Source organism: Haliotis asinina, chromosome 14 (genome assembly GCF_037392515.1).
Source record: "Haliotis asinina isolate JCU_RB_2024 chromosome 14, JCU_Hal_asi_v2, whole genome shotgun sequence".
Taxonomy (NCBI): Eukaryota; Metazoa; Mollusca; class Gastropoda; order Lepetellida; family Haliotidae; genus Haliotis; species Haliotis asinina.
The window spans coordinates 19,136,449-19,156,018 of NC_090293.1; the positions used below are offsets into that span (position 1 = coordinate 19,136,449).

Below are 19,570 nucleotides of genomic sequence, written 5' to 3' on the forward strand. Positions count from 1 at the left end.
GACAGAAAGAAGAAAATTCAACTGGATCATGGTGGTAAATCGAATGGCAGAAAGCAAGTTTATCGTGTACTGGATCCTCATTTGGAGAGACTAAATGAGGCCCTTCGTCAAGGTCGAAGGAAAAAGCTGCAGTTTTTAGATGCCTCCGGACATCTTTTGAAATTGAAATTGTAAACTGATGATGGTGTTATTACGATTGTAATAGCGATAATAGTGACAGGGACACATGAGACAAATGTGGTATGTCTGTTATACAAATGTCTCTATATCATATTTATCATGTTTTCTACTATAAATACAATATGAATAAATCAGTATGGTGTTAGGTTATTCTCATGGGCAATGCCATTTCTAAATTGGGGGCGGCCTGATTTTTCTCATTCTGCCTACACTTTTATTATGTCTGTAGGCAGAATGAAACGTAGGCAACATGAGAGTAAACCTAATGGGGAGGCAACAGTAGTAAGCATTAATCCGAGTGACGCAATTCAGCCTGACAGTATTATTCAGTAAAATGACACTGACCCATAATATAGTCAGGTGATGCACATTACTTAATACAAATCCGCGTGACACAATTCAAGGGCACTGCGTTGTGTATTAATGCTAGCTACACAGTTTAAGGTTGCATAAGAAGCAGATAACTGCACCCGTGTCTGTTGTAAGGTAAGTAAACTCCGGAAAAATGACCTCAAAAGTGTTCTGGTGACTTTATGTATTTTATACATAATAACAGATGATAAATTGATCAAATTTTGCACAAAATATTTTCACTGATAAAGGTTAACCAGGGTTGAAATTCGTCTGTTTTCAACATCCTATGAGAATTTCAGAACTGACTGGCATCATTGCCAGGAACCAGTCAGATTCCAAATTGTCTGGGAAATATAAACCCTCTCTCCCTACTGTTGGAGGTTGATCATGTTCATATGGATCTTGAGGCCTTGAGCTCTATGGCAGTACTTGGATGTTATGGTTCGGGAAAATGCAGTTGTCAATCTTGCCGTGTGGTGTTGGGCTTTGTGCTAAAATGACGCTTGCCTGCTGTACAATGGAATGGATATGTGATCGAATAATTTTATCTGTGAAACGCGTTGTGAAGTGACATACCCAGGAGGTGTACCACGCCTGTTCTGTTGGGGTGGGAGATAACGGTCCGCATCATTACACATTCCTGCCACTAGATCTGTCCATTTCTTGTATTCAGTCTCGTGGATAAACTTAGACGTTTGGAGTCGTGTTGATAGAAATTCTCTTGCTGCCTGGCATAAACAATACTTTTGGTTAAATCAAACAACATATGCATACAATGATCCTCCAGTTCAGTTAATCGCTGGCCAATAAAAAATGTGGACGAATGCAATGGAGACAGTCTTCATCTAGAAGCAGACATATCATTTTCCGGTCATCAAATTTGATATTAACCACACGTGACTGATTTGATACATTCGACTAATTTCATTTTTTCCTGTTGTATTCATGAATAATCGAGACCAAATGATCTTTTACGAGATATTCCTAAACACATTACCTTTAATCATTCCCACATGTGTCTCTGATCGGTAACCAGCACTGAAACACTTGTTCAAAACATTGGGAAGACATGTTTAAGTTCGAAGATTTCCAGCAAGAAATTGCCAAATATGACTACGTTCGATTTTCTATCTGCGATCTAAACGGCAGTAGTCGTGGTCAAGTGGTTGCTGGACGTCATGTTAGGCATTATCTGGAAAAAGGTGTTGACGTGTTTCAGGGTAAGTGTCATGATTACAGGTTCAGTAGTGTCTAGCAGTAAACGGTGTATGCAGTAATGGATCTCAGACAGTGCACAAACAGATGAATTATATATGACTCGTTTTTGTGGATATTGATGGATGCATTCCTCGAATAAGGTAATAGCCTGACATTGCTCCTATAACCTTAATTTGTTTTAATTTTAATATTTGCATTTTTTTTAGTTGTCATAGCTGTCAACAGAATCATTGTTTTCGTCGTGAAGTGTGATGATACAGACGACATAACAATTTTACTCTTGGAGGCGAGGCAGGGGTCGATATAATATTACTTACGATAATTCTGGCACTTCGACCACAGCCTCGCTTCCGAGGAAAAAGCGTTATATTCATGCAAAATCCTTTTGGTAAGCAATGTGTAGTAAGCAGTCTTGATTTTATAAACTCGGTGAAACTTGAACTCCATTTTCTATCCTGGAAGCTTGGTAGGGGGCGAACCATCCGATTTAATGTATGCCACAGGCTTTCACAGCGCTCGGTTCGCACACACATACAAAATCTGTGCATAGTGACACCATCACCCGACCCCAAGGAGTAACTGACGGCAGCAAAACAATTCGGCATGTATTTGGTGACGTCGAGAAATCAGCAAAATGACGAGCTTCCTACACATTTTTTGTACAACTAACTGAAAATCGTTCCTCCTATGACGTCACTGCAGGACTCTGGCGACAGAGTTACGTAACCTGTCTGTGGTTTCATTTGCGAGCGAGAGAGAAGCACACGGCTTTTTAGCAACTTTTAAGCTTGTGGAAAGTTTATTTTTGTGAAGAAAATGGTGTTCCGTTTATGACTGACCAGAAGTCTTTAATATGCAGTGGAAAAAAGAGTACCCCAAAACTGAGTTTATTCGTTCTTTAATAAATTGACTGTATAAACAGAGTCGACAACAAATGGTAAATCCGTCATTGTCACTCTGGTATAGTAGTATAGGATAGTGAGGCTAATTAATGATTGTAAGTGACTTAGAAGACAAACAGAAGCTAGGTACCAAAATCTGATGCGGAATCAGGATATGAGTGACTAACGCCCAAATGAATGCAATGAAACACACTGTTGTATGAGTATGTATCGAATATCAAATATTGTAAGTCATGTATATATATTAATGAGAAGCCAGCCATCGGATAGAATTTTCTTAATATATTTATTACATGCTCAAATGAGTACTACACACTTCAGTACGTTGTAGCCGTTATTCTATACCATTTCAGTAATCTGACCCAGAGTAATTACACATGCAAGTTATCTTCATATCTAAACTGTCCAAAGGAAATCCACAGGGACATTAATTAAACAATAACCCGTTAAATGCACAGTATAGGTCTGAAAGTACGAATGTCTTTGCACTAGTCATGAACGGAAAAGGGGAACATGTGCAGAGTTATAACTCACGGCATGAACCCTGAATGAGGTAGAGAGTGTTACCAGCTGTCGAAATCATGCAAGGCGCAACAGCAGACAAAAGGACCATCACGCCATTATCTGGGGACCTGGAGAGACACCAGTGGATGTAGTATGATAAAGGAAGTTATATGCGGTGGACCGTTATCTCCAACCCCGTGGTACACATCCAGGGTAGGGTACTGATGAGGGAGGTGTCAGCTGTCGGAATCAGGTATAGGGCAACCACAGACAAAAGAGTCTTTGTCACACCATTTTATGGGGAACCTGGAGAGACACCAGTAGTTGTAGTATGATGGTGGGAGTAGTGGGGGTCATGTGTTGCACATGACCCTGATATTGGGTATGTGCAACATAGGGTCCTGAATTTGGGAGTGTGGAGCATATAGCCCTTCCGATGGGTATGTGCAGTACTTAGTCTTGATGCTGGGCAGGCGTGGAAGATACTCCTGATGTTGTGTATGTGCAGTTTATATCCTTGATACTGTGTGTGTGTAGCATTTATCCTTGATGTTGTGTAAGTATAACATATATCCCTGAGTTTGTGTATGTGAAACATATATCCTTCATGTTATGTATGTGTAACATATGTTGTGCATGAGTAGCATCTATCCCTTATGTTGTGTATGTGTAACACATAGCCCTAGTGTTGTGTATGTATTGTATTCAACCCCGATTTTTAGTGCCTTCAGGATTTCATCCTACAATTTCACATTTGTAGCAATAATGTTTTAGTGTAAGATGTACATAATATATTATCTTTAAGCCTTACATTTGAGTCCAAAACAGTTATATTGGGAAGCATTGTGCACACTTTCTGATCAGATCATGACCACCTGACGTATTCGACTGTTAAATGCCAATGCCCGCATATGTTTATAAGGGTAAACATTCGGATAAGGTCCGTGACGATCCATCTGAGAATTGGACTTCAGGAACCCGGGAATGGTCTAGACACCAAAATGGTGAAAAATGTGGTGCAGTTCTGGCGACCGAATGGGGTGTATTTTTCCACAGTTATGAATGATTTAGCTTTGATTTAAATCCGGTGGTCGTCCGCTACCCGTGCATGATTAAGGTGAATGGGTCCTTTTTAGGTGCAACATATCATGTCAGTTATCTAAATATTTTAACTAATAGCTGGATGGATGGTATAATTTAAACCATTTTGGATTGGCCGAGTATCATCAAAATAGTTGTTTTGGAATGCTCAGATTTTGATTTAAAATGGACATAATATTATATGTATGCTAATTGCAAAAACAGTTTGATCATTTTACAATATGGTTCCTAAAGATCGTTGTAACACAACGTGCTTCTGAACTTGTGAGAATGGTTAATGAATAAATGCTTAGTCAATCTCGTGATATGATTGTAGGGCATTCAACATGCTATTATTGACAACAGAGAATGTCGCTAATATCAACTGGTCTCTGCATATGTCGTACGGCAGAGAGCCAATCGTCAAGTTGCGTTTAATTACTGTCAGCTATTCAATACAAGCACAAAAGTTGGTACAAACGTTGATAGACGCTTTAGAATTAGATTTTGGGCCTTGACATCGTATAAACATATTGACAGGAGTGGGTAACCTCATCTAAATGGATACCAAAAGACAAACAGTCGTTCATTTCCCGAATTCAGTATGTGGGCTGACTACGGTCTCCTTCAAGCAGAGAGTTTTAGTCCTTCCAGCAGAGAGTTAATGAATTCATAACATTAGCTATCGCATCGCTATGTCCGTCAGTCAATACAACATCAGCTCTGAAATACTGACAGAACTCAGCCAGATGAACACTACTAGGTCGCCTGTAGTCAACTGCATTGTTCCAACAAATAATATGAAACCACCAGCTGTGATCAGCAGAGCGTGTTTTTGAATGAAGGGGATTTTTTGCTTGCCCAAATTTTACATATTTATATTTACAAATGCTAATATTACTAGGAGACTAGATTTCTTAAATGCGTTTCCCTCCTTGTAAGAATAACATTCGCTTTATCTTTATCACTGGGACCTCACTTTCTTTCTTCAGCGAATGAAGTGACCTACTTTCTGATTGTACCATATATTTTAGGTCTTTTCTGGTAACTTCACCACTGGATTGTCTGGTCCAGACACTTTTCTTTGATCCTTTCATCACATTTCTCTCTCTCTCTCTCTCTCTCTCTCTCTCTCTCTCTCTCTCTCCCTCTCACACACACACGCACACACACGCGCACACACACACACACACACACACACACACATACACATACACACAATCTGGATTAAACGTCAAATATATTTCTCGTATGTCAAAAAAATACATATGAGGATACAGGAAATGGTATTATGATGACTTGTTAGCAGTACTGCAATGTTTACAGAGAATTACACGTGTTGATGCTGTAGCCTAGAAACGGTGGTCTGGTGGGGATGGAAGTTATTAACAACATCTGTGAGGCTAAATAATAACTCATTCATTGACAACGTCTCTCTGTGTTTGGCAAGCATGCAACATTCTAATTGCTTGGTTCCACTGGGTTTTGGCATTGCGAGTGTGAATGATAGCCATATCTCAACCTGTACTTTTATACGAGCTGAGTGCACATATGACACCATTCTCTTCCCACAGAGGCTACTCCTGTCATATCTTCCTACGTAATCTTAGATTCCTAATTTCAGTGCTCCCTTGTATGATCTGATTGATCATAACTGCACAAATTTCATCATCTGTGCTTTCAACGTAGGAAGATATGACAGGAGTAACCTCTGAGGGAAGAGAATGATATGACACGTGCAGTATGGTTTTGTGTTCATATAGCTGCATTGTCATCACAAATGCTCTTGGGGGCGTTTGAGATGTCACGTCCTTGTGATTCGAAGACGTGGGATTCGGACCCAAACACAAAAGCTGTGCATTTCTTAACCATATGTTTTCACCATATTTTAGTTTGGAAAACAACAACATCACTAAAACGGACTGGTGTCATTTCAGGTGTCTTGGCATTTGGTCCCCAAACAGAGCTTAATCAAATAGACCAGGCTGAAAGCACAAACTTTGGCAATGTGTCGATCGTCCCTGACCCTGACACTCTGAGGTCCATTCCGTGGGCGCCCGAGGGGGTGAAAGTTGCCGAAATGCTCTGTGAGTCTCGATGGAAGGACAACTCCCCACAAGAAGCGTGTCCTCGGTATGCAGCCAGAAAACAGCTCCAGAGGTTGGATGATCTGGGATTTAAATTGTATTCAGGTCATGAAATTGAGTTCCAGCTCCTTGATAATAAAACCTTGGAGCCAGTTTACAATTCCATTTCATACTTTAGTCAAAGGCTGTTGAACAAGTACAGTAAAGTTCTATTTCACTTTGATAAAAACTTTCAAGAATCAAACATTGATGTTGAAAGATACCATGTTGAATTTGGGCCAGGATTTTTTGAAGCGGTGACAAAACCGAAATATGGAATTGAGAGCGCCGATGGGGCTTTCAATTTGCAGCAAGGTCTTCTGGAAATGGCTGATCTGGAAGGTCTTAGAGTAACGTTCATGTCTTATTTGTCTCCCAATGATAAAACTGGATTGGCTACGCATTTCAATTTTTCCTTGTGGCATAAGTCTGGAGAGAACATGTTTTATGATGCGGATGCTTCGGACAATCTGTCTGTAGTTGCTAAACAGTGGATTGCTGGTATCCTTAAACACAGTAAAGCGCTCTATGCCTTCACGAACCCCACGGTCAACTGCTACAGGAACTTCAACGATCTCTTTAAACCAACGACTTCGGACTGGGGAATAGAAGATCGAGAATCGTGTCTTCGCATCAAGAACGAAGGTCCATGGAAAACATACATTGAGAACAGACTTCCAAGAGGAAAGAGCAACATATATCTTGTCATGGCATCTACCATTGCTGCTGGTCTGGATGGAGTTGAAAAGGAAATGGAATGCCCAGTTTCGGGTAAGCAAGAAGACGGGGAATCACTCCCCTGTTCCCTGGCTGAGGCTCTGTGTGAACTGGAACAGGATGAGGTTCTGTGCAATGCCTTGGGGAAGGAACTGATAACGTGGTTCGTCAAGAGTAAGAGAGATGGAGAACTTGCCAAGTATGAAGGCATTGAGACTAAAGAAGAATTGTTTGCTGTGGAAAAAGAAGACTATCTATGAAAAGTGACATCGTTCACTTTTTGAAACATTGTGTTTTGCGACAGAAATATGACTCCTTGTATTGAAATTATAGGTGATGTTGATAAGTAATAAGCACCTTTAGTGAAATGAAGAAACGCTCGTTTATCGTTGTAGTGGAATCGTATGGCATCTTTGACATTATTTGCCTTTACACCTTCACATATATTTTACGTACTTCAATCACCCCTGTGAACACAGATATCTAGATTTTTTTGTAGTTGTTTGATAATGAGTTACCTATTTGATAACAAGTGTATCTGGTGGTATATTATACATTATGTATATTAATCAGAGGAATAAAATTTATAATTCCACTATACTTTACTTAATGTGCTTACTACTGTCTAAGGTTGTTACTAACACTATTCTACAGAAACAAATACGAAGAAAACATGAAGAAGAAGATTACAGGATATATGCATAATATGGTGATAACGCCGGTCAATGCGACTCCATTATTCTTTGCGCTGAGACATAAGAATAACGACGGATCCATTTTCACAATGAATGTATATAATTTGAATGTGTAAATATACACATGCCCAGAGTTGACTGTGAGTGCGCATAGTTGTAAAAATAGACAGGTAAATATACAAAAAAAGAAACTTCACAAAATGTAATTTTTAAAAATAATGAACACTTTATTTTTCTCAGATGATACATCTATGTATCCGAAATGGATTCCTATCTTTCGTCTGTAGAAAAACGTTAGCAAAACCCACTCAAATCCATCCATTCGTCGTGCAAATGACGTCAGTGCCAAATCAGGTGTTGCTCGTGCAGTCGATCCTGTGATCTTGGCATCGAAGGTTTCTTCATTTGCACGTGTTTGCATTGGTCACAAGAATTGAAAATCAAACAGTTTTAAACGACAGATCTAACGATACTTTAAATGCCAGGATTGTCAGATGTGCAGTGTGAACGTGCCGTTGGCATGTTCCAAGCGGAAAGATCGGTTATTGACGTCGCAAGAGCAATATGATGCAGCCGTCGTACTGTGTATGCCTTGTGAGGTCGTCTACCGCACACCGTGATGTTGACAAAACGCTGGAATCAACGTCATGAACTGGCCATGGAGGTCCCTTGACCTTAATCCAATAGAGCACGTGTGGGGTTCACTTGGGCGAAGGCTTTGTGGTCTTAGGAACCAACCTCAGAATTTGCAGGAACTTGGCGCTGCCTTGCAAGAGCAATGGCGCAGAATCCCCAACCACAAGCATCAGGCAGTCGATGACGAGACGATGTGTGGCAGTGTTGAATACGCGGGGCGGCCACACACAATACTGAACTTAGAAATTTCGAACTTTTATTCTTGTGACTTGACATTATGTTTACATATGTTTTGGAACGGCGGTGGAACCTAATGGAACTGATTGTGGCACTGCCAGTGTATTGAGTACGTCACACACTGATCTCAGAAATGAAATAATTTAACCATCTTACCATCTCGTGTTCTTTTATAGTGCCCTTGGGAAAGAATGTGAAGTTTCTGTTTTGACTCGGTATATATCGCATTAATATGTTGGTAGCTATCGATAGTAAAGGCATATTTCGACAAATTTTAAAACTGTGTAAGGGACAGTACGATGTCTTTCATGTGTAGTTGCCTGGGAATTATGAAAGAAAAAAACCCAGGGTGAAGTTTAGACGACAACAGCCAGATTTATTGTTGAAGGCTAAAATAGGCCCGCTTCTCTCAATGATTTTGGCTGGTGTTTTAATTAGAAGTATAATGTAACACACAGAGAGATCAGTGGTCACATTGTATTTGTTCATGTCCCATTAGTCATACTCCCACTTGTTATACAGCAAATTAGGGATTAATTAAAACAACAACAGGCATATACCCTTTGCACAAAATGAAGTAGCCCGCTAATTGGAGAGCTTGAAGTTAGTTTAACCTCTAACATTGAGAATGCCACCGTCTTAGGTAATGAAAACATATGATCGAATGTTATTAGAGTACATTACACTGAAGTTATCATAACATAATAAAACAAATCGGAGAGCTTGAAGTTAGTTTAATCTGTAACACTAAGAATGCTACACTCTTAGGTAATGAATGCAAGATTCCCCATCCCTCTATGGAATCACCATCGCACCCTTGGGCCTCGAACAAATAATAATCTTGAAGGCTTCCTCTACCGTATGAGCAAGACTCGGCTACATCATCATTCATGCAAATATCCGTCACTTTGTTGAACTGATCAAGCAGATTGGGAAGTCAAATCGACTTTGCTGCTGCCATCCAGGGAAGAAAGCAAGTGTATCACGAAAAGAAAACAGACTTGTCCGATTGTGGGACCAACTTGAAGCACCTCTACCCAACGACCTTCAGTGGTGAATTTATGTAAGTCATAATAAGAGTGAGTGAATGAGTTTACTTTTACGCCGCTTTTAGCAATATTCCAGCAATATCACGGCGGGGGATACCAGAAAATGGGCTTCACACTCATAATAAGAATTCAAATGACTAGTGTTTAAAGTGCTTAAAGTGTCTATGTTAAAAGCACTATAAGAGCAAAGATAAGACATATATTTATAATAAAATATATTCCTAAACATTTATAGATTGTGACTAGTGCTTACAATATGTTACTATGTATTCTTGCTGACAACAGATCCTTAAAGTTCACTGATATGAAGCTGTATTTTTGTTTCTTGAGTCACTCCATTATATGACAAAGGTACTACAAAGGTAGTTGTTGGTGCAGTCATACCATATGTTGTTTTAACCCGTATGACTAGTGGGACGTATGACTAATGGGATGACACAATTGTATCTACCTAAAACGAAGGTGTATAGAGGTGTTGACTGACATCAATAAAAAACGCTCATAGAAAGGAATTAAGAGAGAATACACTTGACATTTTCTGAATGTAGTAGACATACATAATGTACATAATGTCTGCGCACTACATGGACATGTTCACGAACTATGCATTTTGGGCATATCAAGATTTAATTGTCTCCACTAATATAGGAACAAGAGAAAGGGAGACGTTCGATGGCATTAATGTAGGTAGTGAGTGAGTTTACTCTTTATCCAGCGTTTAGTAATAGTCCAGCAATATCTCAGCGGTGGACACCCGACATTGGCTTCAGATATTGTACCAATGTGGAAAATCAAACCCGGGCCTTGGTAGTGACAAGTGAACGCTTTAACCACCGCCCTACTTTGACAGAAAATGTTTGAGCACACAACAGCCTTTTTTCGCCTTTATACTAGAAAAATTGCCTTTTTCATTGACATTGATTTGTGCTACGTCTATGAATATTGACAATAAATGTGTTACATATTCCATCCAAAACCGGCTGCAGCAACAAAATATAGTGACGCAATAACGATTGTGTACGTGAGATTGGTAACTTTCATCATGTTCAACCACGTCATTTCCAGGATTAATTTGACTTATACTGGATGGAACCAGCGCCTCGTGTCCGCTCTGGAAGGATATCAGGATATTGGCGCATGAACATCAGAACGATAACTTCATTCCTGTTTGATTCCAGTGGTACTTAACATGACCGAAGCACTCGTACATTGGATGGCTGTTTATTGTTGTTTTCATTATTTTTTAAAAATAAATCTCACTGATGCTACTAAAAGATTAAGAAACTTTTCATGCATATTTTAACATATTTATTAGTAGCTATTCACATATTTCCAAATGTATATTTCTAAATAGAGTTACAGAATGACAAATGGGATATTTTTAGAAAACCGTAACAAAACAGTAAATCCCAAAGCAGATATCTAAAAATGACTATAAAGTACTTCTGAAACTATACTTTACGATCCGTACTTTATCAGGCACATAGCAGACTATACAACAGTTACTACTCCACAGTTGGGCATGTTTTAAGGTGTATGCCCTACACCTATGTATGTCCTAATTCACCTGATGCAGCACTCGGATTATCTACCTAGAGCCGGTGGATGTGCACTCAAGTGTAATGCAGCTCTTTCATTGGCCACAGGTTCATTTGCTGACATGCTTAGCTTGCTCTTTGTTTATGGCGTATAGCTGTTAACTGCGTGTGGTCAGTGACTGAAGTTGCAGACAGACAGGCAGACATATAAGACGGAACACTAGGCATTGTGACATGATATTCTAATGTATGATGATCTTACATATACCCCACCGGGCGTTGTTTTAAGTTTAATCCATTATATCACTCTCAATCAAATAGTAAGCTTTCGTTCTCTCAAGACACGATTACAATTGTCAGATCTGAATTTCAGGAATTTCTGAATTTGGTTCACTTAAGATGAGTCCCCCGTAATCCCCCACTGTCTGAGGATTAGCAAGCTTCATTGCTTTGCCTACCTTACGCTCCTGCCGGCACTCAAGGAAGTACCCGTCAGGACACCGGTTCGAGGCAGTGAATGTATATGCACTACATGTTGTGCAATATCCCGGAGAGGAATGGTCAGTTGATTTGCGAAAAGTAACCGTCAAACGCTTAACCTATAATACCTTGATTGATTGATCAGTGGAATCGTGTGATGTGGATATGTCAAACGCGGATAGATTGTTGGTTGTTGATTAAATGAACTGATTTTATTAATGAACCATGGTTGACATGTACATACATGTCCCTGTGCTGTCTCAACTGACTAACGAGAAATGGCACCGATATGTAACACGGGAACAAAACTTCAGTTCAAAGACAAACAAGGGTTACATTATGTGAAGAGCATTGCTGTATTTCATGATAGTTCTGACAGATGATATATATATTCCCTCAGCACATTCATAAGGACTTAGGATTATTACTTTAACTCTATGTTGTTTTATTCATAATGTTACAGATTTGCGGACTAAATTGGCTTACAGTCCTCACGGAGCAATTCCGTATTTAATCTTTAATTCCATTTTGTTGCCATTAATTGGTTGTGGCAGGATTGTATAAGTCCTCCATCGTTTCCGTTCAAATAGTTTCACACGTTAATATTATCCTGCATTATCTTTTACTTACAATTTGTAGTAAAAATAAAAATAAGGTTGTCATTCGATCATTGAACCTATACTGACAGTCACTGCACAAGCCAATTTTCAACTGAATCACAGGTTGAATTGCGAAACATCTGACTACTTGTGTCCGCCTCACCGAAACCGTACAACAGTAATCTTTATGTATGTGTGCAAAACTGTGCCTAAGAGAACAGAAAATACAATTTAAATAGTAAATCATCAGCACATTTATCACCTGTTCGTGGACGAAATCTGCAGCTGTGCACAAACAGCTTACCAATCACAGACCTTCCCCACTCTTGGAAGAAGCTTTATCCACTGAAGCACGGAGATCACACAGAATATCGCCAGCAGCAGTGAAGTGAAAACAAAGTAACGCCTTCAATACAATACAATAATAAAGAAAATCCATGGAAATATCCTGAGCAAAAATCAAATTCAATAACATGTCATCGCTAAGATGGAAAGATGTTTGTGTCAAACGTGAGAACTCACTATTCATGACATAAACATTAAGATTTAATAAAGAAGCAAATCAAACGACAATCAATGTTGGTTTAGTGGTACCGTGAACACGAATACGGCAGGCACCTGTCCACATTGTTCCACAGAACACATGTGAGTAAGAGATCAAATATTGATAATCATACGTTAGTGGGGTTTTTTCTTAACTGAGAAAATACTTCAAGTAATTAGCAGTTGCTTTCATATTAATAACATTATTGTGCTAACTTGTGCTAATTTTTGAAATTGTTTAAACTGTTGGTGACTGCTTCAGCTCTTTCATTGCAGATCTTCCACAAGTATTCTTTTACACTTGCCGACGCCTGTTTTTTAATAGTAACTGTGCTCCATCCCATACACATGTGCTTCAGCGTACGCTCAGATTCAAATAGGTTGTTTTAATCAGAGGCATATTGTTATGACAGTCCAGTCAAACAAAAGTACAAAATGAACATATAGGAAGATCAAGCTCGGGAGTTTGACACCTCAGAGATATGCAGCTGTTTCCATAACAAATTTTTCTTTGTCGGTCTTAACCGATCTGTACTTAGCGACCTCCAAATCCCTCTTGGACTTGACAAACCATGTCACCAGCTCTTTACCTAAAGCATTGGACAAATCTTCATCCTTTTCCAGCTCATCCAGAGCTTCAGCTAAGGAAAGAGGTAGAGATTCACCGTCCTCTGGTTCGCCCGGGGGTGGGCACTCCATGTTCTTAATGACGCCATCCAGTCCTGCAGCAATAGTAGACGCCACTAAGAGATATAGATTGCACTTTCCCCCTGCTAGTCTGCACTCAAAGTAGGTTTTGGAAGGCCCTTCGTTTTTAACACGAATGCATGACTGTCGGTCTTCAATTCCCCAATAGATAGTTGACGGATACACAAGTTTACCCAGGTTCCTATAGCAGTTGACGGTAGGGTTTGCAAAAGCGCAGATAGCTTTACTGTGTTTCAGTATACCAGCAATCCATTTCTTGGCAACTTCCGACAGCTTGTCTGGAAAACTTTCGTCGTAAAATATGTTTTGACCAGATCTATTCCAAAGTGAAAAATTAAAATGCTTGGAGATTCCCATTTCGTTATATACAGACTGAGACATGAAACTGACTTTAAGACCTTCAGCATCAGCCATTTCCAAGAGGCCTTCCTGCAGACAGAAGGCCATGTCCGCGCTCTCAATTCCATATTTTGGTTCAGTCACTGCTTCAAAAATCCCAGGGCCAAATTCCAGATGATACCTTTCAACATCGATCTTGCATTGTTGAAGTTGCTTATCAAAGTTAAATAGCACTTTACTATGCTTGTTGAATAGTCTGTGGCTGAACACATCTTCTCCCGTAAACACTGGCTCCAAGGTTTCATTGTCAAGGAGTTTAAATTCAATTTCATGGCCAGAATACAAATCAAACCCAAGGTCACTCAATCTCTGAAACTGTTTTCTTGCAACATACCGAGGACAAGCTTCTTGTGGAGATCCATCTTTTTTCCATCGAGACTCACACAAAATCTCGGCTACTTTCACTCCCTCTGGAGCCCATGGAATTGGTCGGAGTGTGTCTGGGTCAGGGAAGATCAACATGTTTCCAAGCTTATAGCACTTCTCGTGGGATAATTCTACAACTTCAGTTCTTGGGCCAAATAGCAACGTGTCTGCAAGGAAACCAAGATATGTATGATAAACGAAGCAAATTTTGTGTGGCACAGATTAATACACTTGTGATCCACTAACAGCTATTGAATATGTTGGTATAATAATACCATTTTGCAGAATGGTTACTTTGTAACAACAACAACATTCAAAAACACACACGATTGTTAACACCCTGATAATCCTAGATTGCAAAGAAGTGTAAACTCAGCTAACAAATAATAGTTCAATAATCACATAGCACCGTTGGAAGGCTTGCCTAAGTTCTCCACATGATGTAGTTCACTACGTTGGTTATATGACTTCGGTCCTTGACCTTAATCTTGACCTTCATATGGTGGTTATTCAAGAATATAGAATCAAAACAGGAGCGAGCAGACTGTCCATCGGTTGCAGTAGTTATTGTTGTTGTTATCATTGCTTCATTAACTGATGTCAACATTAAACCCTAATGATACCTGAAACCCTTAATGGATCATTACTTAATGACATCATTAAAGAAAGTTGTATCAAACACTTTTTAGGGCATCATTAGCTAATGACGTCCTAATGTACATATTTCTATTAAATTCGGGGATTTCTCTAAATATTTCCCTCTATTTACCAACGTAAACATATAATCTTTACTCTCGATCGTGCGTCAAAATGGCATTTTTACGGCTAAACATCGAAACACAAACATATATTTCAACATCTGTAAAGAAACACATCTCAATAATTCTGAAACGTCGCCTAGAGTCTGTTGGGGTGTTTTGGAAAATACACGAATGCTGAATGGACTTTCTGCCATATTGGATAGTGTTTACAAAATCAAATTTCGTTACGATCAGTCATACAGTGCACCAATTACTTCACTTATATTTGCTAGTCAGTTGTGACAAATGGATCGTTGAATTCCTCATACAATGTTGAATCAAATTTCAAATGATCTTAGTAACTTATACCAAGTGTCTATGTGAAAACGAAACATATTTGGTGTGTGCTTATAACACAGCGCTTCCTATAAATGTAAACAAAACTGAAATCAGATTTTATACCGTGCAGAATTTCCTTAAATAGACATCAATCCATTCAGTTGTAGCATGCAGTTACACGGTTAGTATTAATGTATATGATTCATGAAACTAATTTCATTATCAACGTTTAGTGTTTTAAACCAGCGAAAAACTCTCAAAATTAATAGAAATGAAATATTTATTTCATGAAATGTATATGCACAGAACTTGCAGGAATTTTCTTGTTCACTTAATTTGTTTATTGTGTTTCATAGACAAAACAGTGGCGTATAACAATTGGCCAGGTGCGTGTTCGTTATAAATGTTTTAACGTTGTTTTTGATTATTCAGTGGACAAAACATCACGGAAATATTATGTCCTTATCCACAGGAAATTCTCTCCACGTCATCTGATCATGAGTGACAATGACTTAGTGTTAAGCATAGCGCAGTAATGCATCTTATCTGTATAGGCGCATGACCTTTATGTTGTCATTTGGCATCAAAGAGGAAAATTAATTTTCAACAAATATTGCGAGTCGTTCTTAAGATTGCGTGTATAACGTTATACATAAGCACACAAAATATTTCAATATATACTTATGTCGTTCAGACATCAGATAGTATTTTGTGCGTCCACATTTTCCGTAAAGATATCAATAAAAATGTAGTACACAGTACTTTTATCAGTGCACGAGAACCTGTTTTGAACACATGGCAAAATTCGGGATAACGTATAGCAGTGTCTATTTTTCACACAGCCAAACTATTTTCATTTGAATTTATACTATGGGATAGGCAATTAAAATTTTCTACTTTTCTGTTTAACTTCATAGCTGTAGGTTGGTGGATCCAGGGCTTCGCAAACGAAAATCTTTCGCAAAGTTCACTTTTCCTGGAGGTTAATGACGCTGTAATGATACTCCTGAACCTTCATTAACGTAATGGCACGTCAATGACAACACGATGTCATTGAAACCTTAGTACAACCGAATCTAATGATACATTAGTTAATGAACGTTTAATGACAAATTAATACTTCATTAAAGTTGGATACAAACGGGTCCAGGAAGTTAATGATACCCCAGACCCTTCATTAAGTTAATAATAACACGCTTATGTAAAAACGTCAGTACAACATAATTTAATGACACATTATTTAATTATTTAATTAATGTTTAATGGCACGTTAATGCTTCGGTAAAGTTTGATACAGGTGGGTCCAGAACACTGCAGGAACGCACAACATAGACCTTAATGACCATGGTTGTACAAGGACACACAAACTACACACTAATGACCATGGTTCTACAAGGACACAGAAACTACACATTAATGACCATGGTTCTACAAGGACACACAAACTACACATTAATGACCATGGTTGTACAAGGACACACAAACTACACACTAATGACCATGGTTGTACAAGGACACACAAACTACACACTAATGACCATGGTTCAACAAGGACACACAAACTACACATTAATGACCATGGTTCTACAAGGACACACAAACTACACATTAATGACCATGGTTCTACAAGGACACAGAAACTACACATTAATGACCATGGTTCTACAAGGACACACAAACTACACACTAATGACCATGGTTGTACAAGGACACACAAACTACACACTAATGACCATGGTTCTACAAGGACACACAAACTACACATTAATGACCATGGTTCTACAAGGACACACAAACTACACACTAATGACCATGGTTCTACAAGGACACACAAACTACACATTAATGACCATGGTTCTACAAGGACACAGAAACTACACATTAATGACCATGGTTCTACAAGGACACACAAACTACACACTAATGACCATGGTTCTACAAGGACACACAAACTACACATTAATGACCATGGTTCTACAAGGACACAGAAAGTACACATTAATGACCATGGTTCTACAAGGACACACAAACTACACATTAATGACCATAGTTCTACAAGGACACACAAACTACACACTAATGACCATGGTTCTACAAGGACACACAAACTACACATTAATGACCATGGTTCTACAAGGACACAGAAACTACACATTAATGACCATGGTTCTACAAGGACACACAAACTACACACTAATGACCATGGTTCTACAAGGACACACAAACTACACATTAATGACCATGGTTCTACAAGGACACACAAACTACACATTAATGACCATGGTTCTACAAGGACACACAAACTACACATTAATGACCATGGTTCTACAAGGACACACAAACTACACACTAATGACCATGGTTCTACAAGGACACACAAACTACACACTAATGACCATGGTTCTACAAGGACACACAAACTACACATTAATGATCATGGTTCTACAAGGACACAGAAACTACACACTAATGACCATGGTTCTACAAGGACACACAAACTACACACTAATGACCATGGTTCTACAAGGACACACAAACTACACATTAATGACCATGGTTCTACAAGGACACACAAACTACACATTAATGACCATGGTTCTACAAGGACACACAAACTACACACTAATGACCATGGTTCTACAAGGACACACAAACTACACACTAATGACCATGGTTCAACAAGGACACACAAACTACACATTAATGACCATGGTTCTACAAGGACACACAAAATACACATTAATGACCATGGTTTTACAAGGACACACAAACTGTACACTAATGACCATTGTTCTACAAGGACACACAAACTACACACTAATGACCATGGTTCTACAAGGACACACAAACTACACACTAATGACCATGGTTCTACAAGGACACACAAACTACACATTAATGACCATGGTTCTACAAGAACACACAAACTACACATTAATGACCATGTTTCTACAAGGACACACAAACTACACACTAATGACCATGGTTCTACAAGGACACACAAACTACACATTAATGACCATGGTTCTACAAGGACACACAAACTACACATTAATGACCATGGTTCTACAAGGACACACAAACTACACATTAATGACCATGGTTCTACAAGGACACACAAACTACACATTAATGACCATGGTTCAAAAAGATCGCTTCATCTAAACCTTGTGATGACAATATGTATACAACACACTTTATAAACCTCAATGACCATATTTGTGCACTTTCTATGTATAGTGACCGATACAGACCGATATTGCTACAAATGCTCACAATGTCGCCCTTAATGATGATACTTGTACAAATACACACAATGTTATCCACAATGACGATAATTCTTCTCACAATGTTACCCTTAATGACGGTACTTCTACAGATACAGACAATGTCACAATTAATGACGGTACTTCTACAGATACAGACAATGTTACAATTAATGACGGTACTTCTACAGATACACACAATGTCACAATTAATGACGGTACTTCTACAGATACACACAATGTCACAATTAATGACGGTACTTCTACAGATACACACAATGTCACAATTAATGACGATACTTCTACAGATACACACAATGTTACCCTTATCGACGATAAGAAATAAATAGACTGTCACCGTTAGAGGTCATACATCTATAAGAACACAATACTGGGATCAACTGTCATAATTCAAGATTCTTGTCCATGTGTCTCTGACATTTACCCCCATTAATTAAAAGTATATGATTTAATTAATGTCTAATATATTGCTGGGCATTTAACGAAATGACATGAGAACTAAATTTTAGACTTATGCTTACCTTCGTACATGTCCACACCTTCGTCCATGTATTTGGCGGCATAGCGGCCAGCTATCACTTGACCACGGTTCATGCCATTCAGGTCACAGAGGGCAAACCGCACGTAGTCATACTGGGATATCTCCTTTTTCACTTCCTCGAACTTCGACATCGCCACTGTCATAAACCTGCAGAATTGATCATATAAATATATATGTTTTCTAGTCAATTTTCACTGTTTGTTTTCTTGTTGTGTGGGATATGTACACTGCAACCATATCGTATAAGCCAGTGTTTGTTAGATTGTTAGTTTGTTAGTTTGTTAGTTAGCCCTGATTGTGTTTTGTTTGTAATTATACCGATAATTAAGTTA

At 38.8% G+C, this 19,570-nt stretch overlaps 2 protein-coding genes across 2 annotated transcripts; one reads left to right on the forward strand and one right to left on the reverse strand.

Moving 5' to 3' along the window:
* The first annotated feature begins 1,603 nt into the window (after positions 1-1,603).
* Positions 1,604-7,341, forward strand: LOC137262136 (lengsin-like). Its single transcript, XM_067799915.1, has 2 exons — positions 1,604-1,754; positions 6,176-7,341. The coding sequence occupies exons 1-2, from the start codon at positions 1,604-1,606 to the stop codon at positions 7,339-7,341; spliced, it is 1,317 nt and encodes a 438-aa protein (XP_067656016.1).
* Positions 7,342-13,332: 5,991 nt separating this feature from the next.
* Positions 13,333-19,369, reverse strand: LOC137261796 (lengsin-like). Its single transcript, XM_067799580.1, has 2 exons — positions 19,219-19,369; positions 13,333-14,498 (listed from the first exon to the last, which is right to left on the reverse strand). Exons 1-2 carry the CDS (start codon positions 19,367-19,369, stop codon positions 13,333-13,335), a joined length of 1,317 nt encoding a protein of 438 aa, XP_067655681.1.
* Between the last annotated feature and the right edge of the window lie 201 nt (positions 19,370-19,570).

Coding starts and splice junctions, on each gene's coding strand:
- LOC137261796 (XM_067799580.1), bottom strand. CDS start 19,369: ATGTCGAAGTTCGAGGAAGTGAAAAAGGAGATATCCCAGTATGACTAC. Junction 14,499..19,218: donor AGGTGTGGACATGTACGAAG/GTAAGCATAAGT, acceptor GTTTCCTTGCAG/ACACGTTGCTATTTGGCCCA.
- LOC137262136 (XM_067799915.1), top strand. CDS start 1,604: ATGTTTAAGTTCGAAGATTTCCAGCAAGAAATTGCCAAATATGACTAC. Junction 1,755..6,175: donor AGGTGTTGACGTGTTTCAGG/GTAAGTGTCATG, acceptor GTGTCATTTCAG/GTGTCTTGGCATTTGGTCCC.